Source organism: Callithrix jacchus, chromosome 2 (genome assembly GCF_049354715.1).
Source record: "Callithrix jacchus isolate 240 chromosome 2, calJac240_pri, whole genome shotgun sequence".
Lineage (NCBI taxonomy): Eukaryota > Metazoa > Chordata > Mammalia > Primates > Cebidae > Callithrix > Callithrix jacchus.
The window spans coordinates 16,114,281-16,141,542 of NC_133503.1; the positions used below are offsets into that span (position 1 = coordinate 16,114,281).

At 45.2% G+C, this 27,262-nt stretch overlaps 1 protein-coding gene across 2 annotated transcripts; it reads left to right on the forward strand.

The window, feature by feature from the left end:
• The first annotated feature begins 313 nt into the window (after positions 1-313).
• On the forward strand, positions 314-27,102 carry RAC1 (Rac family small GTPase 1). 2 transcript variants are annotated; one of them, XM_035282977.3, is made up of 7 exons: positions 314-555; positions 12,195-12,266; positions 14,524-14,641; positions 21,492-21,548; positions 23,641-23,703; positions 25,055-25,214; positions 25,486-27,102. In XM_035282977.3, exons 1-7 carry the CDS (start codon positions 521-523, stop codon positions 25,614-25,616), a joined length of 636 nt encoding a protein of 211 aa, XP_035138868.1. In that variant the 5' UTR covers positions 314-520; the 3' UTR covers positions 25,617-27,102. The 2 variants fall into 2 exon arrangements, with proteins under 2 accessions (XP_035138868.1, XP_035138877.1); XM_035282986.3 differs by lacking the exon at positions 21,492-21,548.
• Positions 27,103-27,262: the final 160 nt, after the last annotated feature.

The window sequence follows — 27,262 nt, forward strand, 5'->3', positions numbered from 1 at the left end:
CGATCTCTTGACCTCGTGATCCACCCGTCTCGGCCTCCCAAAGTGCTGTGATTACAGGCTTGAGCCACCGCGCACTGAACCCCAGAGAAAGGACCCGCAGATCCCGCCACGCCTATGCCGCGTTAGCGCGCAAAGATGGCAGCCGCCGCGCCCCGTGGGCGGAGACAAGCGGGCCCGAGCACTTCCGAGCGTTCCTGAAGCCCAGAGGAACTCCGGGAACCGCGCGGGCGGGAGCTGCCCCACCCGGAACCTGGGAGCGGCGGCGCCGGCGCGGGGGAGGGGAGGCCGGATGTGAGTGGAGCGGCCATTTCCTGTTTCTCTGCAGTTTTCCCCAGCTTTGGGTGGTGGCCGCTGCCGGGCTTCGGCTTCCAGTCCGCGGAGGGCGAGGCGGCGTGGACAGCGGCCCCGGCATCCAGCGCCCTGCCGTCCTCAAGCCGCGCGCCCGTCCGCCGCGCCCCGAGCCCGCCGCTTCCCGTTTCAGCGCCGTGCCGCTGCCGCCGCGGCCCAGCGAGCGGCCCAGATGCAGGCCATCAAGTGTGTGGTGGTGGGAGACGGGTAAGTGCGTTGCCGGGTCTGGGCTGGGGGCCGCGGGGGCGGGCGCGGGCCGGGGTGGGCGCGGGCGGGGGGCGGGCCGGGATTGGGGCCCAGGCAGGCCGGGATCCCTGGCGGGCTCGCGTAGGCGGTGGGCCTGGGCCTGTGGGGCACGGGGCGGGGGCCGCGGGCGCCGGCTGCCCGGGCGGCGCGTGCCTGGTTCCGGCTCTCGCTGGGGGAGGGCTTCGCCACTCGCCGGCCGGTGGAAAAAGTGAACTCCACCCTCCGGCTTTCTTCCCGGACGCCGCCCGCCGCCCGCCGCCCTCCCCGGGAGCCCTCGTAGAGGAAGCGCTCTTGGAGATTTTTACCGTTTTTCCAAAAAGGGACCCTCTCTTGTTTTTTTGCTTGAACCTCTCGATCCCTGGACCTCGAGAGCTGTGTTGGGAACCCGGCGGTTGAGTCGATCATATTTGATGCGTGCCCGATTGAACTGGCCGCTTTAGTGCCCCAAAGTTTTCTTTAAAAATTTTTTTTTTTTTTTTGCAGAGACGGAGTCTCGCTGTGTTGCCCAAGCTGGTCTTGAACTCCTCCTGGGTTCAAGCGATTCTCCCATCCCAGCCTCTCAAAATGCTGGGATTACAGGCGCCTACGCCTGGCTAATTTTTAAAACTTTTTGTAGAAATGGGGTCTCACTGTATTTCCCAGGCTGGTTTCGAATTCCTGGCTGGGATCAGGCGAACCTCCTGCCTGTCAGCCTCCAAAAGCGCTGGGTTGACACCGCGCCCGGCCCCCAAACTGATTTTTGAGCAGGTTTTTTCGACTTACACTTCTGCCACTGTTAGGATTCCTAAAATTAATGCTTTCTCCCTTTCCGAGGATAAAGTTTTTAAGATGCTCCCTGGCAGGAGCCATCTGTGATGGGGACTGTTCTTTTATCTTTCTTTATTTTATTTTATTTTTTTAAACGTGGTGTGGTCATTGAAAAAAAAAAAAAACTTTCTTGCTTAACGCGTTGGGTATGGGATGTAGCAGAACTGGCTCCTGTGACTCCAGGCGTTGCTTTTCATGACTGTCCGTGTTGGTTACAGGCCCTCGAGAAGGACAAGACTTGTTTTATGCCGTTTTTTTCTCCCATAGAAACAAAAATCTCAGTGTAACCCGAGCAAAATCGCGCGTCTCAGGCGTCGCTTGTATAGGTTAGTGTTAGCAAGGAAGAATTACTAACAGTTTCGTCAAACTCAGAATGCAACTGGTACATGTTCGAGTAAAGTCGAAGGAAAGTTAGGGCATCAAGGTTAACTTGGTTGATATTCTTCGAATTTGTCATTAGGTTTTGGTTTTATGCCTCTACGTCAATTCATGGATTCTCAGTGTATTTAGATAATTATACTGTTAAGACATTTGCAATTGTTTCAGTTATCCTTCTTGCAATTCAGATGCAAGAGGATAATTAGACAACTGATTTTTGTGAGAGGCCCATCTGTCGGATTTGTCTTGCAAGTGTGAAGGATTATTAACGCCTCATAATTTTATGTTTATATGATAACTAAAAATTGTAACTTTCAGTTAGAGTACGTATGCTGTTCAAGCTTTTTTTTTTTTTTTGACTCGGAGTCTCACTCCGTTGTCCAGGCTAGAGTGCAGCAGTGTGATCTCTGCTCACTGCACCCTCTGCCTCCCAGGTTAAAGTGGTCCTCCTGCCTCGGCCCCCCTAGCAGCTGGGATTACAGGCACGTGCCACCATGCTTGGCCGGTTTTTGTAATTTTAGTAGAGATGGGGTTTCGCCATATTGGCCAGGCTGGTTTTGACCTCCTGACCTTGTGATCCTCCTGCCTCAGCCTCCCAAAGTGCTGGGATTACAGGCATGAGCCATTGTGCCTGGCTGGGCTTTACTTTTTTATTTGGGAAAAGTGTTCAGTCAATTGATTGATAGTGACATCAGTGAATTGTTTCATTTAAAAAAAAATTTTCGAGACAGGGTCTCTCAGTGTTACACAGGTTGGAGTGCAGTTGTGCCATCTTGGCTCACTGCAACCTCCACTTCACCCGCTCAAGCGATTCTTAGCCTCCCGAGTAGCTGGGATTACAGGTGCCTGCCACCACGACTGGCTAGTTTTTGTATTTTTAGTAGAGATGAGGTTTCACCATGTTGGCCAGGGTGATTTTGAATTCCTGACTCAAGTGATCTGCCTGCCTTATCCTCCCAAAGTGCTGGGATTACAGGAGTGAGCCATGGCACCTGGCCCACCTTTTCTTAAGAACATTTAACATTATTTGGATTTCCTTTAAGCTAAAAACGCTGAATCAAGTTTTTTTTTTTTTGTTTGTTTGTTTGTTTTTTTTTTTGAGATGGGGTCTCAGTCTGTTGCCCAGGCTGGAGTGTGATAGTGTGATCTCGGCTCACTGCCACCTCCATCTCCTGAGTTCAAGCGATTCTCCTGCCTTAGCCTCCTGTGTAGGTGGTGTTACGGGCGCGTGCTACCACCCAGCTAATTTTTTGTATTTTTAGTAGAGATGAGGTTTCACCATGTTGTCCAGGCTGGTCTTGAACTCCTGACCTCAGGTGATCTGTCCACTTTGGCCTAGGATGACAGGCCAAAGTGCTAGGATGATAGGGATGAGCCACTGTGCCTGGCTGACCATATTATTATTATTACTATTTTTTGAGACAGGGTCTCACTCTGTTGCCTGGGCTGGAGTGCAGTGGTGCAGTCTCTGCTTGCTGCAACCTCTGCCTCCCGGGTTCAAGCGAGTCTTGTGTCTCAGCTTCCTGAGTGACTGTGATTACAGGTGCCTGTCACCATGCCCAGCTAATTTTTATTGTATTTTTTGTTAGAGATGGAGTTTCACCATGTTGGCCAGGCTGGTCTCAAACTCCTGACCTCGCGTGATCTGCCCACCTCAGCCTTTTTTTTTTTTTTTTAATCATATTGCTGATAATTATTTGAACATTTCTAAAGCTAAAACATAAGCATAGCACATACATTTATTTAATACTAACAGATTATAGACCTCTGTTTGAATTGGCTGTTTTGTCTAGTCAAATAACTTGTTGAAGGCCTATCATGGAATGTGGATCCTCCCTTCAAATCCCCACCCCACCACTTATATGGGATAACCCTGAGCACATCACCCACCCCGGCAAGAGAGGCGCCTCAGCAGAAGGTCAAAAAGACTAAACTAGATGTTGATCATTAACTACCTTGCAGGTGCTCCTTGCTGAGTGCTTAGTAAGTGCCAGGTATTATTGCTTTGGTTTCACTACTGTGAGGCTCTGCGAAGGGAGTATTAGGCTTAAAAGCCTGTGGCCCTGAGTTTTCAGTCTTTTTTTTTTTTTTTAATTACAAGTGTTTGAGCAAGCACAGTCTATTTTTTAATACTATGTTTACTATTGATGCTGATTAGCGCTAAGTGATATTACAAGTGAAATATACCTGTCTAGGTCAGGTGGCTCACAACTGTAATCCCAGCACTTTGGGAGGCCAAGGCCGGTGGATCACTAGAGCCCAGAAGTTCGAGACCAACCTGGGCAACATGATGAGACCCCCCCCCCAATTTCTACTGAAAATATAAAAATTAGCAAAGTGTAGAGGCATGAGCCTGTAGTCACAGCTACTCAGGAGGCTGAGGTGGGAGCATCACTTGAAACTCAGGAGGCGGAGGTTGTAGTGAGCTGAGATCGTGCCATTGTACTCCAGCTTGGGTGACAGAGTGAGATCCCGTCTAAAAAAAACACAACAAAAACTGTTAGAGATACACCTTCGGCTTGACTGGGTGGCTGAAGCCAGTAATCCCAGCACTTTGGGAGGTGGAGGCAAGCGGATCACCTGAGGTCCGGAGTTCAGATCCAGTCTGACCAACGGGCAGAGACGGTGGTGATACCCCGTCTCTACTAAAAATCCAAAAAAACTAGCTGGGCTTGGTGGCATGTGCCTGTAGTCCCAGCTACTCAGGAGGCAGGGGAATTGCTTGAACCAGGGAGGTGGAATTTGCCGTGAGTCAAGATCACACCACTGTACTCCAGTCTGAGTGATTGAATGAGACTCGGTCTCAAAAGAAAGAAAAAAAAGACATCATCTTACATTCAGGTATTTATAAACCACTGTTTTATTATTTATTTATTTTTATTTTATCTTGGCTCACTACAGCCTCTGCCTCCTGGGTTCAGTCGATTCTCCTGCCTCAGCCTCCTGAGTAGCTGGAACTATGGGTGCCTGCCACCATGTCCAGCTAAATTTTTGTATTTTGTATTTATTTATTTTTTTGAGATAAAGTCTTGCTGTGTCGCCCAGGCTGGAGTGCAGTGCTGCTATCTCGGTCACTGCAACCTCCGCCTCCTTGGTTCAAGCGATTCTTCTGCGTCAGCCTCCTGAGTAGCTGGGACTACAGGCGCGCGCCATTATGCCTGACTTGTTTGTGTATTTTTAGTAGAGATGGAGTTTTGCCATGTTGGCCAGGCTAGTCTTGAAGTCCTGACCTTGTGATCTGCCTGTCTCGGCTTCCCAAAGTGCTAAGATTACAGGTGTGAGCCACTGCACCCGGCCGGATATTTTTTTTTATTTACTTATTTTTGAGATGGAATCTTGCTCTGTTGCCAGGCTGGAGTACGGTGGTGAGATCTCAGCTCACTGCAGCCTCCGTCTTTTGGCTTCAAGCAGTTCTTCTGCCTCAGCCTCCCGAGTAGCTGGGACTGCAGGGGTGTACCACCATGCCCGGCTAATTTTTGTTTTTTTAGTAGAGATGGGGTTTTATCATGTTGGCCAGGATGATCTTGATCTCTTGACCTCTTGATCCACCTGCCTCATCCTCCCAAAGTGCTGGGATTACAGGCATGAGCCACCACACCTGGCCAGGAAGCCATTTTTAGAAACCTTAAATTTACCCTTTATAACTTTCTATCTTTTGCATTAGTCATCTGGTATCTTAATACTGCCTACTTTTTCACATCTGTATCACCAGGTAGCTCTTAAAATTGTAGTCTTCCTAGAAAGGAGTTGTTTTTATCAGGAGTTCTGCTACCAAGGCATTATTGCATGTGATCAAAAGGAATATTTTTCTGCAGTGTCTTTTTTTTGTGGGATGGGTAAGGAGACAGGAGTCTTGCGCTGTTACCCAGGCTGGAGTGTAATGCCGTGGTCTTGGCTCACTGCAACCTCCACCTCCTGGGTTCAAGTGATTCTCCTGCCTCAGCCTCCTGAGTAGCTGGGACTTCAGGCACCTGCCAACCACACCCAGCTAATTTTTTTTTTTTTCTTTTCTTTTAATTCACCTGGGTGCAGATGGGCTAAGGCTGAAAGGGGTGTTAGCCTTTTTTTTATATTTTTAGTGGAAACAGGGTTTCGCCATATTGGCCAGGCTGGACTTGAACTCCTGACCTCAAGTTATCTGCCTGCCTCAGCCTCCCAAAGTGCTGGAATTAGACATGAGCCACCATGCCTGTCTTCTGCAATGTCTTAATATGAAAAATCTTTCTTTCTTTCTTTTTTACACAAAACTCATGACTACTTTTGTGCCGTTAATATGAAAAGTTTCAAACAGAGTAGTGGAATGCATTGTATAGTCAACATACATATACCCATGGCTGGGATTTTATCACAGCATTTTGTTCTACTTGTTCATTACACTGTATTTGCTTTATCGTGTCTTCTGTTATCAGAGGGAACCTTTTAAGAGGATTTTTAGAGGAGTTGATTTCGAAAAAGAATAAGGGTGTGTGCAGTTAGAAATAAATTCTTATTTTTGAACTCTGTTCAGCTGGCTTTGCATCAACTATACCAGGGTTAGACTTGATTCTAGAAGGGTTGTCTAAAGTAAAGCCTGCTTCAGATTACAGCTCCGTTATACATAGCATCTTCATACTGGGTGTTTGAGACTTGATGCAGTATCTTAATTTTTTGAAACCCCTAGTGGTGGTGATGGCTAGCTTTCTTTATATTGATTGTGATGTCAGCTATTGGTAGTAGAACATCATAATTTTAGGTTGGGTTTTGCATTTATTTAGCACTGAACTACTCTAGTGATATAGTATTCTGAATAGATTTTATCTGCATAGTTATGCATATAAAATTATAGAATACCATCATAGAATCCCCATATTATTTATCAGTGTAAATTGAGGACCTTTATGCAAGGCCTTTAATTTATTCAATAAGTATGAATATGTATTCGACACTTCATTCTACTGTCTTGTCCTTAAAATCTGTGTCTTTTTTTTTTTAATTTTTTTGAGTCAGAGTATTGCTCTGTCGCCTAGGCTGGAGTGCAGTGGTTTGATCTTGGCTCACTGCTACCTTTACCTCCCAGGCTCAAGCGATTCTTCTGCCTCAGCCTCCTGAGTAGCTGGGATTACAGGCGCATGCAACCACACTCGGCTAATGTTTTATATTTTTAATAGAGATGCAGTTTTGCTCTGTTGGTCAGGTTGGTCTCAAACTTGTGGCCTCAAGTGATCACCTGCTTGGCCTCCCAAAGTTCTGGAATTACAGGCATGAGCCACCACGTCTGGCCAAGATCTGTGTACTTTTAGACAGCGATAGATGCTCTGTATTTTGGTTTACAACTGTAATTGTCATTGGAAGAGTTTGGCTTTTCTATCCTAAGATCACCTTGTCTTTAAAAACAAAGGCAGTACAGAAAGTTCTTATTTTTGAGCTTCCTGGATCCTTTATTTTTTTTTTTAACATGAGAAATTCCTAGTATTTCCTGATTTATTGTGTGTGCTTTTAAGTTTTGGTTTACAGATTTTAGTAACACTAAAGTTTACCCCACTCCTCTCAAAATGGAAGTAAAAAGTTCTCTTGACTGGGTGTGGTGGCTCACATCTGTAACCCCAGCACTTTGGGAGGCTAAGGCGGGTGGATCTCCTGAGGTTGTGAGTTAGAGACCAGTCTGGCCAACATTGCAAACCCCCATTTCTACTAAAAATGCAAAAGAAAAAAAAATTAGCTGGCAAGGTGGCATGCACCTGTAGTCCCAGCTACTTGGTAGGCTGAAGCAGGAGAATTGCTTGAACCCAGGATGTGGAGGTTGTGGTTTGTTAGAGTTGCGCCATTGAGCTCCAGCCTGGGCGACGGAGCAAGATTCTGTCTCCAAAAAAAAATTAGTGGAAGAATGAAGAACATAATCGGAATGTCGGAATGTAAGTTACTTGCTTTCATTGTGGTTATTTCTACAGGATAGAGCAGGGGAGCACAGATAGGTTAAAAAAATTGTAGTGTCATGAGCTAGGGGGAAATCCAATGTAGAAATGGCAGGAACTTTCTTCCTGAAGAGTCATGTTCATTTCCTAGAGTGATGGCATCCCTCAATGATTCAAAAGAGGTTGAACTGAGCAGTTCATTATATAAAGTTAGAAATTCCAAAGCAAGTAGTAACCTCCAGAAATTCTCCAGCAGCATCAGTCAAGACTTGTGGCCAAATACAGTTTCCATTTTTCATGGGGGAAAGGCCATAGAAAGGCTGTCACGTTGTCCAGTGCAGATGTTGACTTGGTTTGTGGAAGTACAGTAGGTGTGGAATAACCTTTTGATTAAAACTTTTACTTAATTTCTTAAAATGGACAAAAGAAAAAAAAAGAAAAAGGTTATTCCACAGGAGTTTATTTTATATTTTAAGACTGCATTTAGCTTAGAGATCAGGTTGTACTTCAAAATAAGAATTCTGTAATTTAATAATTTAATCATTTATTTATTTATTTATTTTGAGACGGAGTTTCACTCTTGTTACCCAGGCTGGAGTGCAATGGCGGGATCTCGGCTCACCGCAACCTCTGCCTCCTGGGTTCAGGCAATTCTCCTGCCTCAGCCTCTTGAGTAGCTGAGATTACAGGCACACGCCACCATGCCCAGCTAATTTTTTGTATTTTTAGTAGAGACGGGGTTTCACCATGTTGACCAGGATGGTCTCGATCTCTTGATCCACCTGCCTCCCAAAGTGCTGGGATTACAGGCTTGAGCCACCGCGCCTGGCCAATTTAATCGTATTTTCATAGCACATAGATGTGTAACAAATAGTGCTTGGTAATAAAATTTTAGTCATATCAGATTATGCCAGTGCCTTGAGTTTCTTCACAGTTAAGCCTTCCTCAGCTGAAGATTTCTTTTGGGAAAGGAAGTTATCGAGCATTTTAGACACATCTGGTTGCATTTAAAGTAGTGGGTTTGTTCCTTATGTACATAGAAGAGATTTAGGACAGGATCTTAAAAGAAGTGATAGTGACGTTTTATCATAACAGTCAAAACCTTTAATAGCAGCTTCTCCTTGACATTGTGCAGCAGCTTTTATCTTTTTTTAAAAAGGTCCCTAAGAGCCTTAGGCTCCACTTTCTTCCTCAGCTGCCACATCCAAACCATGGCTAAGCAATGCTTGTTCTGCCTTCAAGTTTAAGCGGTCCATGAAACAGCCCACTTGTCTTTACTATTCAGTCCCCATTCTTGGTTCAGGGCACCATGGGTGGCTCCTGGACTGCAGCAGCATCTTCTCTGTGTGCCTGCCTTGAGTCCCTGGCATCCTCAGGCCTCCTGACACACTGCAGTTGGAGACTTCTTTTAAAATCCAGTGCTTTCTTGGCATCTTAAAACCTGTGACTTTCCAAGTAGGATCTAGTCCCATGTCCTTAACAAGTACAGGTAACTTATTTCCCTATGCCACTGCCTGCCCCACTTTGTTTGTTCTTGAGATGGGGTCTTGCTTTGTCACCTAGGATGGGGTGGTGCGATCACAGCTCATTGCCACCGCAAATTCCCGGGCTGAAGGAATCTTCTTGCTTCAGCCTCCTGAGTAGCTGGGAGTACAGGTGTATGCTACCATGCCCCACTTATTTTTGAATTTTTTGTAGAAACAAGGTCTCCCTATGTTGCCCAGGCTGGTCTTGAACTCCTGGGCTCAGCAGTCCTCACCTCAGGCCCTTGTGCTGATATTACAGCCTTCTGTGCTGGGATTACAGGCCTAAGCCACCACACCAGGCTTTTTAAATTTAAAAAAAAAAAAAACAACAACTTATTTTTTTGAGACAGGGTCTCACTTTGTCCCTCAGGCTGGGTGCAGTGGTGCAATCTGGGCACTGCATCGTCGACCTCCCTCTTGAATTTGTGATCCTCCTGCCTCAGCCCTCTCCTTAGCTGAGACTACAGGTGTACAGCATCATGCCCACCTAATTTTTGTATTTTTTGGAGTCAGGGTTTCTCCATGTTGGCCAGGCTGGTCTCGAACTCCTGATTCAAGTGATCCACCTGCTTCAGCCTCCCAAAGTGCTAGGATTACAGGCATAAGCCACTGTGCCAGGCCTAAAAATAGTTTTTTCCGAGACCGAGTCTTGCTCTGTTGCCAGGCTGTAGTGCAGTGGTGCAATCTTGGCTCACTGCAACCTCTGCCTCAGGCAGTTGCCTCAGGTTCAGGCAGTTCTCTTGCTTCAGTCTCCCGAGTAGCTGGGACTACAGGTATGTGCCACCACACCCAGCTAATTTTTGTATTTTTTAGTAGAAATGGGGTTTCATCACGTTGGCCACGATGATCTTGATCTCTTGACCTCGTGATCCACCTGCCTCGGCCTCCCAAAGTGCTGGGATTACAGGTGTGAGCCATTGTACCTGGCCAAAAATAATTTTTCATCTCTAGAAACGTTATCTCTTTTTCTGTACATTTCCAGAGCTGCTTTAATAACAGTTGTCACATCCATAATTTCATATAATGATCAGATTCCTAGTATTTAAATTGAATAACTGCACATATGCCATGGTGTCTTGGTCATTGATATGTCTTTAGCATCTAGTGCACTTCTGGTGTAGCACACTGTTGGTTGGTATAAATTGAAATTTAATTAATGCGCACAGTACTTTGGTGATGGAGTTGGTTGTCTTGCCTTCACTTTGCAGGTGAAAAAACAGGCGTGAGGAAATTGAAACTTGCCAAAAAATTACAGCCGGTACATGCTAGAACTGGCCCTGGGTCTCAAATCGGGGCTTCTGACTCCAAAGCTTAGGCTCCTGTTCATACAGGTTTATTTTCACATTGTAAGCTTTTAACAAAATGTATGTCCAATGAGTCATTTCTGTTTAGAAAGCCTTTAGGAGTTGGAATCTACTTCCTGGTGATGTAATGTTTGACTCTCTGAAGTCTTTGGAATGGGGAGTTGCAACTTTTGTTAAGCCTTCAATAACGTCATGAGTGAACGAGTATTGGCAAGACTGCTGGGCCTGAGGGAAAATAGAAAAGAAAGTGCCGAACTTTATGGTGAATTCTAACTTATAGTAGTTGAGATTGATTGACAAAATATTACAAACTAGGACACTGATGTATCATTGTGACCTTGGTAAACAGCAGAGAGAAGGGCTTATTAAGGAGAGCACTTGGCTAATTGAATGCTCAAGATGCCATAGAGGAGCTCTCACAGAAGTTAAGGTTGCCCTGTCAGTGTTGTAAAAATTAGAGACCTTTATATTTTGCTAATGATGTGGTGATCTTAGTTATTAGGTGATAGTCTCTTGAAAAACATTCCTGGTGGTTGGGAGACTTTGAGCCACCACTCTGACTTCTGCCTGGTGGCACACTAGTAATACTAGGATTAGTCTCTACCCATACCAGTTGCTCAGGTGGAACCCCATTCTCTGAAGTATTTCTACACAGTTCTCTGTTTGAAAAGTTTGAATTTGTCCTCCCTGAGCTGCTAATTAATATATCTAGGATGTATTGTGATAGGCCATGCTTACAGACTTACGGTGCTGTGAGGATTGGGGCTCGGGAAGGTGGCAATTGAATACAGCTGAATTAATGTGAGGACAGTTGTGGTGGTTTATTGACTAAGCACTTTCTCTCAAGAGAGTAGTCATTGCTGATTGCCAGAGGGGAGGCTCCAGGGATGTGGTGGGATTTTGAGCTGTGACACTTAAGGCAGCAAAATAGGTTAGAGAAGTAAGAAAGTACAGGCGGCCAAGGAAAGCTGTGTTTGTATATTAGTATTAATTAAAATAACTTCAGGCCGCACATGGTGGCCCATGCCTATAATCCCAGCACTATGGGAGGCTGAGGAAGAGACTTGAAGTTTTATTTTTTTTTTAATTTTTAGTTTTTATTTTTAAAATGGCATCTTGCTCTGTCACCCAGGCTTGAGTGCAGTAGCACAGTCTTAGCTCACTGCAACCTCCGCCACCCGGGTTCAAGCAATTCTCCTGTCTCACTGGGACTGCAGGCACATGCTACTACGCCAGACTAATTTTTGTATTTTTAATAACAGGGTTCCACCGTATTGGTTAGGCTGGTCTCAAACTCCTGACCTCAGGTGATCCACCTGCCTTAGCCTCCCAAAGTGTTGGGATTACAGGTGTGAGCCACTGCACCTAGCGAGATGTGAAGTTTTAAAATCTTGTTTCTCTTGAATCTTGTAGATAGTAACAACTCTTTCTTGACTATTAGTGCTAACGTCAGGTACCTAAACAGAATGTGATGGCTTCTGCCTCTCTGAGAAATTCTAGTTTGTTTACTTTAAATTTCAGGATACAAATGTGTATGTAGTGATAAAGAGTTACAGAAAACTGATATTCTTTAATGCTAAGTATGTGATGTATATGCCTTGATTTTTTTTTTTCTCTAGAATTTATTTTAACAGAATAATGACAGCTAAGATTACATTCATGTTGACTAAGCAACCTTTTTTCCCTCTCTTTAGAGCTGTAGGTAAAACTTGCCTACTGATCAGTTACACAACCAATGCATTTCCTGGAGAATATATTCCTACTGTGTAAGTATCTTAAATTGGGAATTAATTTGTTTGTGTTACAATTTTCACATTCCTTGAACAGTTTGTTTTGCTGTAAAACCATCTTTAATCCTTATATGAACAGATATCATTGCTTTTTTCTTAAACATTCACTGAAATCTAATTATAAGGTGTTTTAGGCTTTTAAAAAATACTTAGGGGGCCAGGCTCAGTGATCTCAGCACTTTGGGAGGCCAAGGTGGGTGGATACCCGAGGTCAGGAGTTTGAGACCAGCCTGGCCAACGTGATGAATTCCCATCTCTACTAAAAATACAAAAAAATTAGCCGGGCGTGGTAGTGCGCGCCTGTGGTCCCAGCTACTTGGGAGACTGGGGTGGAAGAATCGCTTGAACCCAGGAGGCAGAGGTTGCAGTGAGCCGAGATTTCGCCACTGCACTCCAGCCTAGTGACCAAGCAAGACTGTCTCAAAAAAAAAAAAAAAAGAAAAAAAATAGTGGCGGATGTCTGTAATCTCAGCTACTTGGGAGGCTGAGGCAAGGAGAATCGCTTGAACCTGGGAGGTGGAGATTTTAGTGAGCATAGATCATACCGTTGCACTCAAGCCTGGGCAACAAGAGTGAAACTCCATCTCAAAAAAAATTTTTTTTGAGTAATATAAAGTTTTCTGGTATCATGGAACAAACACAACTTTGCTAGTTGATTTTTAGACATCCAGGAAACACAGTTTAACTGTGAGGTATAGAGACTGGATGATAAAGAAAACCAGAGTTGGACAGAAGCACTGACCAAAAGTCTGATCTGAGACAGTCCTTGTCAGTGCAGGAGTTTCAGATGCATTGTCTTTCTGGGAACTGGAACAGGAAACATTCCATTACATTTTAATTGGCCTTTTCTGACAAGTCATCAGTTGGTTATGTGTCAGCGTTGAGATACAGAGCTTTGAAATTGAAACTTGGGTGTGTGTGTGTGTGTGTGTGTGTGTGTGTGTTGAAGAGGGTATGGGACGATGGAATTGGCTATTGAATTGCTTATTCCCTGTGGGCAGCAGAATAGGGTGGAGAGAGGAAGGTTCTGTTCTGGTGATGGGTTACCAGGGAACCCATGTAGCTGAGCATCATAATGTACTGTACTGCAGCCACTGAGTTCTCCCTTCTGCAAGCTGGGGAAGATGTTGCCTCCTCCCCACCTGTGCTCACCTCCTCAGGCACAACGCACACCGAGGTGCTCTCTGCGGTGTTGTGCCCATGTCTTGTTTTTTTTGTTTTGTTTTGTTTTTTGAGATGGAGTCTCACTCTGTTGCCCAGGCTAGAGTGTAGTGGCACAATATCAGCTCATTGCAATCTGCCCCCCAGGTTCAAGTTACTCCCCTTCCTCAGCCTCCTGAGTAACTGGGACTACAGGCATATACCACCACACCTGGCTAATTTTTGTATTTTAAGTAGAGGTGGAGTTTCACCACGTTGGCCAGGATGGTCTTGATCTCCTTACCTTGTGATCCACTTGCCTTGGCCTCCCAAAGTGCTGGGATTACAGGCGTGAACCAGGGTGCCTGGCCTTTTTATTTTTTATTTTTTGTTTTTTTAAGAGAGAGTCTCTCCCCCGAGCTGGAGTGCAGTAACAAGCAATTCTTTTGCCCCAGCTTCCCAAGTAGCTGGAATTACGGGCACCCACCACTGTGCCTATCCAATTTTATATTTTTAATGTATATGGGGTTTCACCATGTTGGCCAGGCTGGTCAGGTGATTCGCCTACCTTGGCTTCCCAAAGTGCTAGTTTTACAGGCATGAGTCACTGTGCTAGGCTGGGGAGGCTTCTTAAGTCAGGTGTATTTTGTGTTACTGTTCTACACTCAGGCCTTTTGGAAACCCTGCAGAGGATAGCTCTAGCAGCCAGCTATCTTGTTGAAAATTAGTAACATATGTACATGAAGAACCCAACAAATAGGATTTGAATTTTACACTTTTTTTCTTCCTGGGGAGAAAAGGTGTAACTTTGTTAAAACAAAATGTTTTTATTTCTGATAATGATTCCTTTCACTTAAATAGCTTGCAGTTTGTTTCTTTCATTTTTCTTTCTCAGGTTTTGGGTTTGGTTTGTTTCCTGTAAGTTTTGCCCCTGCCTCATTCCTCCTTCCTCCTTGTGCCTACAGGGTCATTTGTTGGTTTGGCAGCCACCAGGCCCATCCCAACCTTTTTCTTGGCACACCTTCTCTAGGATGGCCAGGACAGCGACTTGGGTTCCACATCTATGACTAACCATTTTCATTCTGTTCTACAGCTTTGACAATTATTCTGCCAATGTTATGGTAGATGGAAAACCGGTGAATCTGGGCTTATGGGATACAGCTGGACAAGAAGATTATGACAGATTACGCCCCCTATCCTATCCGCAAACAGTAAGGATTGCAGTTGATTTTTAATGTGTCTTTTAGAGTATACAATTCTCGAGTGTTTAATTAGTGCATGTTACCTATGGACTTGCTTATATTGCCGTCATTTGGGTATTGAGTAATAGCAAACAGTAAAATTGGTTCAGTATAAACATCCCCCTAGATGCAAACCAGGGTTTTTGTGTTTCGAGAATTACCAGATGTTTCATTGCTGCTCATTTTACAGTCTTCCATTTAGTTTTAGAATAACCATATGAAAGAGGTACATTTTGTTTTGTTCTGCTTTTGCAAACCAGTTTTTTACAGCAATTAGTTTGAAGACAGTTTGCTGTGTGATAGTTTCGTACCACAGAATCAAATTAAGCAAAGATAGGTTTCTTTAATCCCAGTTAGTAACTCTCACAGGTTTAATACATTTTTTTTCCATAAAATACATAATTTGTGTGGGTATTGAACCTAAATCTATTCAGTGTAAACAGAGGTTTTGGTTTTGTAAAATGTATCCACATCAGAAAAAAAGTTTAGTTTTGCTTCTGTATCAGACAACTAAATGATTTATTTACCAAAGCTAATTAGAGCAATAGCTGGTGAAGATAGAGGGTATTTAAAGAAGCAGTTGTCTTACTTGTGTATCATTTGCTTATCTTGTTACATGTTTGTTGTTCTTATTTATTTATTCGTTTTTATTTTTTTGAGATGGAGTCTGGCTCTGTTGCCCAGGCCAGAGTGCAATGGCGCAACCTCAGCTCACCGCAACCTCTACCTCCCGGGTTCAAACAATTCTCTTGCCTCAGTTTCCCAAGTAGCTGGGATTACAGGACTACCACCACACCCAGCTAATTTTTGTATTTTTAGTAGAGATGGGGTTTCACCATGTTGGCCAGGCTGGTCTTAAACTCCTGACCTCGTGATTCACCTGCCTTGGCCTCCCAAAGTATTAGGATTACAGGCATGAGCCACCTTGCCTGGCCTGTTTATTTATTTATTTATTTATTTATTTCTGAGGCGGAGTTTCGCTCTTGTCACCCAGGCTGGAGTGCAGTGACTCAATCTCATTTCACTGCAACCTCCATCTTCCAGGTTTAAGCGATTCTCTTGCCTCATCCTCCCCAGTAGCTGGGATTACAAGCCTCTGCCACTATGCTCAGCTAATTTTGTATTTTTAGTAGAGACGGGGTTTCACCATGTTGGCCTGACTGGTCTCAAACTCCTGATCTGAGGTGATCCACCTGCCTTGGCCTCTTCTAGTGCTGGAATTATAGGTGTGAGCCACTGCACCCAGCCGCTGTTCTTCATTTTTAAAAGTGTCTTTATTTTTTTTGAGATGGAGTTTCACTTCTGGATTGCAGTGGCATGGTCTCAGCTCACTGCAGTCTCTGCCTTTCTGGTTCAAGCGATCCTCCTGCCTCAGCCTCTCGAGTAGCTGGGATTACAGTTGCCTGTCACCACTCCCAACTAATTTTTGTATTTTTAATAGAGATGAGGTTTCACCATGTAGTCCAGGCTGGTCTCGAACTCCTCGCCTCAGGTGATCCACCTGCCTCGGCTCCCCAAAGTGCTGGGATTATAGGTGTGAGCCTCCAAACCCAGCCTAAAATTGTCTTTTAAAAGTTTTGGCATCAGTGACTAACTGATTGAAGCAAAACTTAATTATGCTTGAGATTCTTTAGGTTGCTATCCTGTGTGCGTGTTTTAGCTCTGACCTCAGGCAGGCTCTTGCTCTCTCCAGTCTTTGCCTGTCGTATCGTAGAGTGAGATGAGTTGATACACGTCACGCACGCACAGCAGTCCTGGGCACTTAGCACACACTGCAGGGCCAGCCGTTGTCAGAATTCTCCTGTTCCTCAGTGTGTTTATGGGCCAGCCTAGAGAACACTGCATTCCACATTGTGCCCAAATGAGTGGAAGTTGTGTGGGTGCTCAGCAAACTTGGGTTAGCAGGAGTGATTGGGGTTGTGGTCAGGAAGACATCCTAAAGAAAGACTGGCTTTGAACCTTGATCGATGATGAGGTAGTCTGTGATTGATTCAACCAGAACTTTGTCTTAGGGGGTAATATGGATGAAAATCACTTTAGGAGTTCAAGTCTATTGTATTAAAAATCAGTCACTAATCTCCAAACAATTCAAATTCTTCAATACCTTAGGAAACTACTCTATACCTAGTGAATGTTTAATCTCCAGATTGTAAGTGGATTATAAAGCATACTGGCTGGTAGAGTAAGAGTCTCTAGCCCACTGGACACATCTGGAAGGGTGTGGTGTCATTCTGAGAAACGACAGTCACCCTGCTGTGACTCGAGGTACTGGGCAGGGCGAGGCCCTTCTCTGAGGGAGGCGTCACAGTAAGTTAAGGGTGACTTGGCAAGAGTCCCACTTTTTGTTCTCAGGAACACACAGATAAGAAAGGAGAACTCTCCTCAGATTGAACAAAGCTGTAGAGAGTGAGGCTGAAATAAAAGTGGGTGTTTTCCTTATAGGGCTAGCACTTCAACTTCATGGCTTATCTGTGTGAGATCGTGGACTGGTTTTCTGTAAAATACTGAATAGCAAGAAGGGAGTGTGCCATGGTTTTTGCCCTCAGGTAGTTCATGGAAAAGTCCCATAAACTGTGTAACACACCCTGTACCAGCAAGGGGGTGAACAGGGCACTTAAGGAGCAAGAGGGGAGAGCACCCACCCAGCAGTGGAAGCCTTCCTGCCAGGACTCCTTCAGAGATAAGGAAATTATCTTCACAACTCAGGGCAGGCCATAGATGCTCAGATACTAATGTCTGGAAGATCTCATCCCTTCGAGCCACACTGTCCTAAGAAGAATGAGCTCTGGTAGTGACATGCTGGAACCTGGGTCTCTTGTTGACAAAGGGGAAACCTCTAAATTTGGTACTAAATGGAATGTGGTCCCTGATTGCTGGCTCTGTGGTCTGTTTATGTGGCTCATCCAAGACTGCCTAGACACATTGCCGAAGGACCATTTGGAAGATTTCTTCTCTAGGGCGTCCTAAAAAGAGCTGTTGCATTTCCTGTCCTAAAAAGAGCTGTTGCATTTCCTGTGGTCATTTAACACTGGCATCCTTCTCTGGTGCGTATGGCTGAGTTAAATCTGTTCAGACCATTCATTTCTTCTTAGTTCTCCAAAAGATGTTGAGCAGGTAGTCACCCTTCTCAGTTGACATTGCCTTTCAGGTTTTTATTTTTCAGAATTAATAATCCTTAAATTATTTTCTCTTGAAAATATTTCCTAAGTTCTGCATACTCATCTTGAGTTGGCATGCACAGAATCAAGTCATGTCAGTGTAAAGCTCAAGTCTAGCGTCTTCTCTTGTGTAGGTCACCTGTATTTTTTTGCCTGCTTGCACCAGGATTGGTGGTGAGAGTTGGGAGCCTGAGTGACCTGCCAGTGTCACAGTGAGACCTGAGCCCTCTGTGTGTTCTGAGACTTAAGGCTGTGCAACTGGTTCACTGAGATGTTGAGTGTCCGTATTGGGGTCAACTACAGTCCCAGTGCGTCATGCCAGTCGTTTCATTTTCTCTCTGCTAAAGGTGTTTTTTTTTTTTTTGAGATGGAGTTCGCTCTTGTTGCCCAGGCTGGAGTGCAACAGTGTGATCTTGGCTCACTGCAACCTCCACCTCCTGGGTTCAAGCGACTCTCCTGCCCCAGCCTCCGGAGTAGCTTGGATTACAGGCTCGTGCCACTACACCCAGCCAATTTTGTATTTTTAGTAGAGACGGGGGTTTGTCCCTGTTGGTCAGGCTGGTCTCGAACTCCTGACCTCAGGTGATCTGCCCGCCTCAGCCTCCCAAAGTGCTGAGATTACTGGCATGAGCCACCATGCCTGGTCTGTGCTAAAGGTTTTAAAGTGGTGGGCTAGACTCCTGTAAGGGTAGATAAAAAGAAAAACTGCAGTGTTCGGCTTGCAGTTTTGAGTTTCAAAAGGCTTCAGCCTTTGTGAGGTTGGCTGTTACAAGTGTCAGCGTCCTGCAGCCAGAGAGCACCAGGCACACACCTGTGGTTAAACAGAACTGGATTTGTTACCCTTCGTTGTGAGGGAGACACATACCTGGGGTCTCGGGAAGTCGGACCTTGTTCCTACAGGCTGGGAGTAGGGGGTATTTGTTGATTTTTTTTGTGTGTGGTTTATATGATGATCTTGGATTTATCAGTACTTGGAAAAGATTAAGAGTTGGCTGGGCATGGTGGCTCACGCCTGTAATCTCAGCACTTTGGGAGACCAAAGCAGGCGGATCATCTGAGGTCAGGAGTTCAAGACCAGCCTGGCCAACATGGTGAAACCCTGTCTTTAAAAAAAAAAAAAAGATTATGAGTTGTTTTTGTTTTTTTTTTAAACATTTCTTTACTTTTGGTCTCATTTCAGCATGGTTACACAGGTGACCTTGTCTGATGTCAGTGTTCTGTGAGATTATTCTGTTTGATACTAACACCTCCATGGTGAAGCAGTGAGTGCCAGGCTGGTTCTCAGATGCCAGGGGCTGCCTTTCTTATTTCTAAGCTTCTTTTCTTGGCACCTCCACACTGAGGTTGCATGTGCAGCCTCTTTCAGTTCTTCAGTCTTTTCTCTGCTTGTACATCCTGGTCCTTTGCCCTGTGTGTAGAATGTCTGATATATATATATATATTTGAGATGGAGTCTCACTCTCGCCCAGGCTGGAGTGCAGTGATGCAATCTCAGCTCACTGCAACCTCTGCCTCACGGGCTCAAGTGATTCTCCTGCCTCAAGCCTCCCAAGTAGCTGGGACTACAGGTGTGCACTACCATGCCTAGCTAATTTTTGTATTTTTAGTAGAGACGGGGTTTTGCCATGTTGGGCCAGGCTGGTCTTGAACTCCTGACCTCAGGTGATTCGCCCACCTCGGCCTTCCAAAGTGCTGGAATTACAGGTGTGAGCCACCACGCCCAGCCAGAATGTCTTGTGTTTTTTATAATTCCAGACCTGAAAGTAAAATCTAGGTGGATAGCATTTGGAAGAGAATAAAAGGAAGTAGAAACAGCACTGCTATTTTTTAGTAGTGAGATCTCAGCTGTCCAGATTTCTGCCCTGTTTTACTCTATGGAGAGTGGACCCATCTGTTGTGGATGGTTCCAGGAGGCTGCAGGAAGAGCGGCTACACTTCTCACCACTGAGAAGGGAGTGGCGTATGATGCAGGAGTAACAAAGGTGTTGAAGGCACCAGGTGCGTAACAGGTACTCGCGAGTCTGGGTTGGTCAGAAAGGGGAAAGTGTGCTGAGGTTGACTAGAAACATGGGCTGGTGACCAGAGACAGCGAGCCTCCCAGCCAGGGTCAACCAGCACAGGCTCTGTGTGCGTCGCATCAGGACAGCGGTGGGCGGGAGGAGCGGATGCTAGGAAGCGAGTACCAGAAGCACTAGACGGAGTTTCAGGAAGCTGTGTTTAGCGGGGGACGGAGAAGGAACAAGGAAGGAACAGGCAGATGGTGTAGCGCGAACACAGGGTGGAAAGTGGAACTGCTCGCTCCTGTTGTGCATGTCTCTTCTCCATCAAGAAGGAGGCTCTTAAAAAATTGAAAGGGTGCCGCAAATGTGATCAGAGGCTCTTTTGAAGCTGCATTTTCATAACTGATTCTCTGTGAGCCTCTCTCATGATAAAGATTTGGCACCATATCAAATCCTTGGGAGAACAGATTTTCAAAAATAGCCCGTAGATTAAACCCAGATAGCTGTGGAAACTAATATCCTCTTGGAATGATAAGTCAGAAAAGCTTGAGTGAGATGAAATTAAAATAATTTTCTTATCGCCCTTTTCTTAAAAGAGCTCCAGGGTTCTGTGTTGGAAGAGCGAATCTGCTTTTATTGGAACAAAGAAATAAATTGAGAGCATTGTGATAAACACTGGAAATGTCACTTCTAAAAGGTGTCCATGCCTGGCATTCCCAGTAATTTGGGAAGCCGAGACAGGTAGATCATCTGAGGTCAGGTGTTTGAGACCAGCTTGGTGTCAACATGGTGAAACCCCATCTCTACTAAAAATGCAGAACATTAGCTGAGTGTACACTGTGGTGTGCTCCTGTAGTCCCAGCTACTTGGGAGGCTGAGGCAGGAGAATCACTCGAACCTGGGTGGTGGAGGTTGCAGTGAGCCGAGATTGTGCCATCGCACTCCAGCCTGGGCAACAGAGCCAGACTCCATTTCAAAAAACAAAAAAACTTGTCTTTAAGGCGTGGCTTCCCCCAGACCTGCAAAGGGGCCCTGAATTGGAGGTCTTAGTGTCAGCAACAGTGTTGATTTTGATAATGCAAGTCTGTGAATTCAAACCACACTTCCAGAACTAGTTGGAAGATAGGAACATTTCTGCATAGGAGACTTGAAATGATCTGGCAGCATTAAAATTGTCAGCCCTGAGGCCTGGCTATGTTCTGGGGGAAACCCTTTGTAGGGTAGACATCATTTACAGACAGGTACCTTTTCTGTTTGCTGTGGCTTCCGCTAGGCTGTGTCTGAGAACTCAATGGAGCACTTGAAAGATGTGCCTGTGGCTCCTGCCTGCCTTTGCATTAAGGGACAGTGCTAACCCTCTCTGGCTGTGTGGGCTGTTGTAGAGTCTGGTGGATGCTGCCGTGGGAGAAGGAGCACGTTGTTGCACCCCTCAGGATCTGCCTGACTTCTGTCTTAGCCACTGTTGAACTTATGCCTGCTTTTGACCAGGTAGCATGGAGTGTTTCGGTGGCATTTGTCATCGAAGATGTGTTAGATTATTATATGCTTTTGGATCCCTCCAGAGGATTAAGACAATTCTAATAATGAATCAGTAAGAGGTATGTTGGTTTTTATTTTCCTCAGTCTGTACTAAACTCAAACCAAGTTCTCATGCATTACTAGGTTGGAGAAACGTACGGTAAGGATATAACCTCCCGGGGCAAAGACAAGCCGATTGCCGTATGTAAAACTTTAGTCCACTTCAGTTTCAAGCTTTCTCTGTTTTCTCATTTCACTTCTTTTTCCTAGGATTTCTTATTAAGCCCCAAGTTCCTTGATTGTTTTATATTTAATTCACTCAAGGTTGGGGTTTTGCTTGATGAACTAAGCTTCATTAGAATGTGACAGTTTACCTAGCGGCTTGAATTAAAGCAGTTTGTGAACTGCGATCTTTCCCTCCTCCCAAGTGAAAGGAGGAGTGGGTGAGAGGGCCCCTCTCCTGGCTGGTTGGAGATGCAGATGTGGAGACTCCTCTTAGAAGCAGCCAGAGCAGGACTAACCTTGTTGCCAGGGCCTTCTTTCTCCGCTTCGGTGTCCCGTGTGGTCGGGCTGTCTGGGCGCAGCTGTGCGGTGCTGCTGAGCTAACTAACCCCACCATGCTTGAGATGGTGTGCCGGGTGCTGTGGTGATTCTTGGATGAGCTTGTGCATGCGCCAGCATTCTTCAAATGCCAGTTATAAAAAGCTGTTGTGTGGGATGTTTCTTTCCCTTTCAGGTACGAGGTAAAGCTGGATGGTTGAAAGTGTGGCTTGGGAATTGTATGCATTTCGTAAAGTAGCATAATTGCCTTTTTCCAGGAGAATATTTGATCAATCTAGCATTTTAGAAATTCTTAGGCGTTTTTAAATTTACTTGTAGGTAAATATTTGAATTTGATTTGACACAAAGTACAGAATGGAGGTCAGAAGCACTCTGCACTGTGTCCTCTGCATCCACTCTTCATGCCTCTGCTTTAGCCACAGCTGCCCTGGGGGCGAGTTCTCCAGAGGCCCTGGCTGTGCTGACACTAGGGCAGTGTGAGCATGGTTTTCAGCTGTGAAGGTGCCAGTTACACACTAAGCTCTCCTTCCTTGTGGAGGGAAGGACCCGAGTAGCAAATATTAGAGCCTCCACTTGGTGCTGGAAACTGTGACAGGCCACCTCCCAAAGGAGTTGAATTGAACCATTGACCACCTAAAAACATTTGTACTTGACATGCCAGTGGGGAGCCTGATTTTTTTTGTAGATTCTGTATTATTATTATTATTTTAAAATTTTATTTTATTTTATTTATTTTTTTTGAGACGGAGTTTCGCTCTTGTTACCCAGGCTGGAGTGCAATGGCGCTCAATCTCGGCTCACCACAACCTCCGCCTCCTGGGTGCAGGCAATTCTCCCGCCTCAGCCTCCTGAGTAGCTGGGATTACAGGCATGCGCCACCATGCCCAGCTAATTTTTTGTATCTTTAGTAGAGACGGGGTTTCACCATGTTGACCTCGTGATCCATGTGCCTTGGCCTCCCAAAGTGCTGGGATTACAGGCTTGAGCCACCGCGCCCAGCCTAATTTTATTTTTTTGAGATGGAGTTTTGCTCTGTCTCACGGAGATGGAGTTTTGCTCTGTCTCACGGGCTGGAGTGCAGTGGCTTGATCTCGGTTCACTGCAACTTCTGCCTCCCGGGTTCAAGTGATTCTCCTGCCTCAACCTCCCAAGTAGCTGGGATTACACGTGCCTGCCACCGTGCCTGGCTAATTTTTGTATTTAGAGACAGGGTTTTGCCCTCTTGGCCAGGCTGGTCTTGAACGCCTGACTTTGTGATCCACTCACCTTGGCCTCCCAAAGTGCTGGGATCACAGGCATGAGCCACCATGCCCAGCAGATCCTGTTTTTAAAATTAACTCTGCTTTTGGGAAACAGGAGAGCAGATTTTACAGAAATGTTGGCATACCTTCATACTTGATTTTTTTTCTGTTTAGATAGGCAGAAAGGAAACATCCCAGGGGTCTGGTCTGATCCTCCCTATCCTCGAAGAACTTCCCATGTCATTCTCCCTTCACACTCCCCATTTTCATAAGTAACTGGTGGCTTGACATGCTGGGTTGGTTTGGGAGCCTCTGACAAACTGAAAGGGTGGATTGGGTGGATCAGGGAGCGTCTGACCAAGCCGCCTATACCTAGTATAGTAGACACGCTCTCTGCCTGACAAGTGCTTCCCAGCAACATCTAGAACACAAAGTGCATGCTTTGTTCTAAGGTCATTGTCTAAATGTTTCCCTGTGTTTCCTTTTTGTAGGATGTGTTCTTAATTTGCTTTTCCCTTGTGAGTCCTGCATCATTTGAAAATGTCCGTGCAAAGGTAGGTGGGGATATAAAGTATGTATGTAAGTTATAGAATGATCCTCTCAGAAAGAAATACTTCAAAATACCATTTACTGCTAGGAATTTTCAGTTAAATTGGATTTTAGCAGTTTGCTACTTAGGTACATAATTGGGTTGGTTTGTTTTTTGAGATGGACGTCTTACTTTGTTGTCCAGGCTGGAGTGTGGTGGTGACATCAGAGCTCACTGTAACCTCGAACACCTGGGCTCAAACAGTTCTCCTGCCTCAGCCTCCCGAGTAGCTGGGACCACAAATGTGCACCACCATGCCTGGGTAATCTTGAAAAAATTTTGTAGAGCTGGTTTTGTAGACCCTGGCTGGTCTCAAACTCTTGGGCTGAAATGATCCTTCAGCTTCAGCCTCCCAGAATGCTGGGATTACAGGTATAAGCCACCGTGCCTGGCTCATCAGCAGTTCATTTTATTTATTTATTTATTTATTTTTGAGACAGAGTCTTGCACTGTCACCCAGGCTTGGAGTGCAATGGTGCAGCCTTGGCTCACTGCAACCTCTGCCTCCCAGTTCAAGCGATTCTCCTGCCTCAGCCTCCCGAGAAGCTGGGATTACAGGTGCTTACCACCACACCTGGCTAATTTTTGTGCTTTTAGTAGATATGGGGTTTCACCATGTTGGCCAGGCTGATCTTGAACTCCTGGCCTCAAGTGATCCACCTGCCTCACACTCCCAAAGTGCTGAGATTTCAGGTGTGAGCCACTATACCCGGCCTAATTCGTGGATTTTTAAAGCTTCAGCTTCTGGTTCAGAAGTTTCCTGGGCCTCATTAAAATAATGAAGCACTCAGAATTGTTCTAATAAAAATAATAACCATTTCTTTCTACTCCAGTCTCTTTCACAAACTTCTTAGTAAAAATGACAAGCAACAGAGGCCCTTTAGTAGGGACGTTTTCAGTGGGGATAATGGCAGCAGAGCTGAGGCCTGGGGCTAGGTAGTTTGTTCTCATTTCTGAACAGATGATGAATTTTCTCAGATGACCCTAAGAACTTGTTTTACCAAAGACAAAATTATTTGCTTTGGGAGGAACTTCCTTCCCTTTGTCCTCTTCTCCCCACCCCCTTCCATGGTTGTAGAGCCCATTCTGTCCCGTCCTGATCATCATGATCTGGAAGTCCTGGCTTGCTAATGGAACACCTGAGATGCTCCTTACGGCTCGAGGGTTGGGCTGAAGGTGTGAACTGCATGAAGGCTGGTGGGGCGGCAGTGCCTGAAGTTAGGTGTCTAGCGTGCGTGCTGCCTGCTGGATGTGATTTAGGTGAAGGACGTCTGTAAAGGAGCGCCTCACAACCTCTGTTCCTTCTTCACATCTAGTGGTATCCTGAGGTGCGGCACCACTGTCCCAACACTCCCATCATCCTAGTGGGAACTAAACTTGATCTTAGGGATGATAAAGACACGATCGAGAAACTGAAGGAGAAGAAGCTGACTCCCATCACCTATCCGCAGGGTCTAGCCATGGCTAAGGAGATTGGTATGGAATCCTGCGTTTTTTCCTCTGCCTTGTACCTCTTTTAGTGACTGACTGGAGTCCAGTCTGGGAAAGGAGGGAGTGTCTCCTATTCGGGGCCCGGCTTACTCTTGGGAACAAGTTGGCAAGGCCCTCTGGGTCTTCATGTCAGCGTTGGAAGATGGAGGCAGGGCTGGGAGCCGGCAGAAGGTGCCCAGGCCCCAGGAGCTGCCTCCCGGCGGTGTTGTGATCAGAAGAGAGTGGTGTACATTGTATGTGGCCGTGTTTCTTGTAGGTGCTGTAAAATACCTGGAGTGCTCGGCGCTCACACAGCGAGGCCTCAAGACAGTGTTCGACGAAGCGATTCGAGCAGTCCTCTGCCCACCTCCCGTGAAGAAGAGGAAGAGGAAATGCCTGCTGCTGTAAATGTCCGAGTCCCTTCTTCTTGGCCCTGTCCCTTGGAACCTTTGTACGCTTTGCTCAAAAAAACGGTGGAGCCTTCGCACTCAATGCCAACTTTTTGTTACAGATTAATTTTTCCATAAAACCATTTTGAACCAATCAGTAATTTTAAGGTTTTGTTTGTTCTAAATGTAAGAGTTCAGACTCACATTCTATTAAAATTTAGCCCTAAAATGACAAGCCTTCTTAAAGCCTTATTTTTCAAAAGCCCCTATTCTTGCTCAGATTAAGAGTTGCCAAAATACCTTCTGAACTGTACTGCATTGTTGTGCTAAGAACACTGAGCACTAAACTGTGTAAGACCTTCGTCTTTCAGAAGACCGTAGCTTCTGCAGTTAGGAGATGCAGACACTTTCTAAGTAGTTTCCAGATGCGTAAAGCAGAACAGCCTCCCAAATGAAGCGTTGCCATTAAACTCACCAGTGATATATCAGCCCATGTTCACGACCTAACATTGTACTGTGATGGAATGGGTGTAAACAGCTCAGCTCTTTGGATCAGTCTTTTTGATTTCATAGTGAGTTTTCTAAAAATTAGTTGATCAGCTTTTGCTGAGATTTTGAACAGAACTCATGTGTTTCCTCTAATGAAGTATTCTGTTTAGTTGTGGGTGTGCCGGGTGGGGTGTGTGTGATCAAAGGACGATGACGGTATTTTGACAAAATACGAAGTGGAGAGTTACACTACACTGTACAAGGAATAAAAGTGTCACGGGTAAAAACTCTAAAAGGTTAATTTCTGTCAAATGCAGTAGATGATGAAAGAAAGGTTGGTATTATCAGGAAGTGTTTTCTTAAGCTTTTCCTTTCTCTTGCACCTGCCATCCCTCCCCAAATTGGGCATTTAATTCATCTTTAAACTGGTCATTCCCTTAGTCGCTAACTTAGTAAGTGCTTTTCTTATAGAACCCCTTCTTACTGAGCAATATGCCTCCTTGTATTATAAAATCTTTCTGATAATGCATTAGTTTTTTTTTGTAGATTAGTAAAAGTGCTTTCCATGTTACTTTATTCAGAGCTAATAAGTGCTTTCCTTAGTTTTTTAGTAACTAGGTGTAAAAATCATGTGTTGCAGCTTTATAGTTTTTAAAATATTTTAGATAATTCTTAAACTATGAACCTTCTTAACATCACTGTCTTGCCGGATTACCGACACTGTCACTTGACCAATACTGACCCTCTTGACCTCGCCCATGCGGACACACGCCTCCTGTAGTTGCTTTGCCTAATGATGTTCCTTTGGGTCTGTGAGGTTCTGTAAACTGTGCTAGTGCTGACGATGTTCTGTACAACTTAACTCACTGGCAAGAATACAACGTTGGACCTTTCAACCACTACAACATTTTTTAAATTGACAGTTGCAGAATTGTGGAGTGTTTTTACATTGATCTTTTGCTAATGCAGTTAGCACTATGTTTTGCATGTATGACTTAATAAATCCTTGAATCATACAAGACTGGTAATACTGGCGTTTTTCAGACTTGAACAAGTTCCTGGTGTATGTTGTTTGCCTCACTTTTAAGTCCTGGGTTGTTGGAGACAGTCATTTTCAATGTGTGTCTCCACACAGGAGGGACAGAGGGAGTGCCATCTCGGGGAGAACTGGGTGAG

Coding starts and splice junctions, on each gene's coding strand:
- RAC1 (XM_035282977.3), top strand. CDS start 521: ATGCAGGCCATCAAGTGTGTGGTGGTGGGAGACGG. Junction 21,549..23,640: donor GCAAAGACAAGCCGATTGCC/GTATGTAAAACT, acceptor TCCTTTTTGTAG/GATGTGTTCTTAATTTGCTT. Junction 25,215..25,485: donor AGCCATGGCTAAGGAGATTG/GTATGGAATCCT, acceptor TGTTTCTTGTAG/GTGCTGTAAAATACCTGGAG.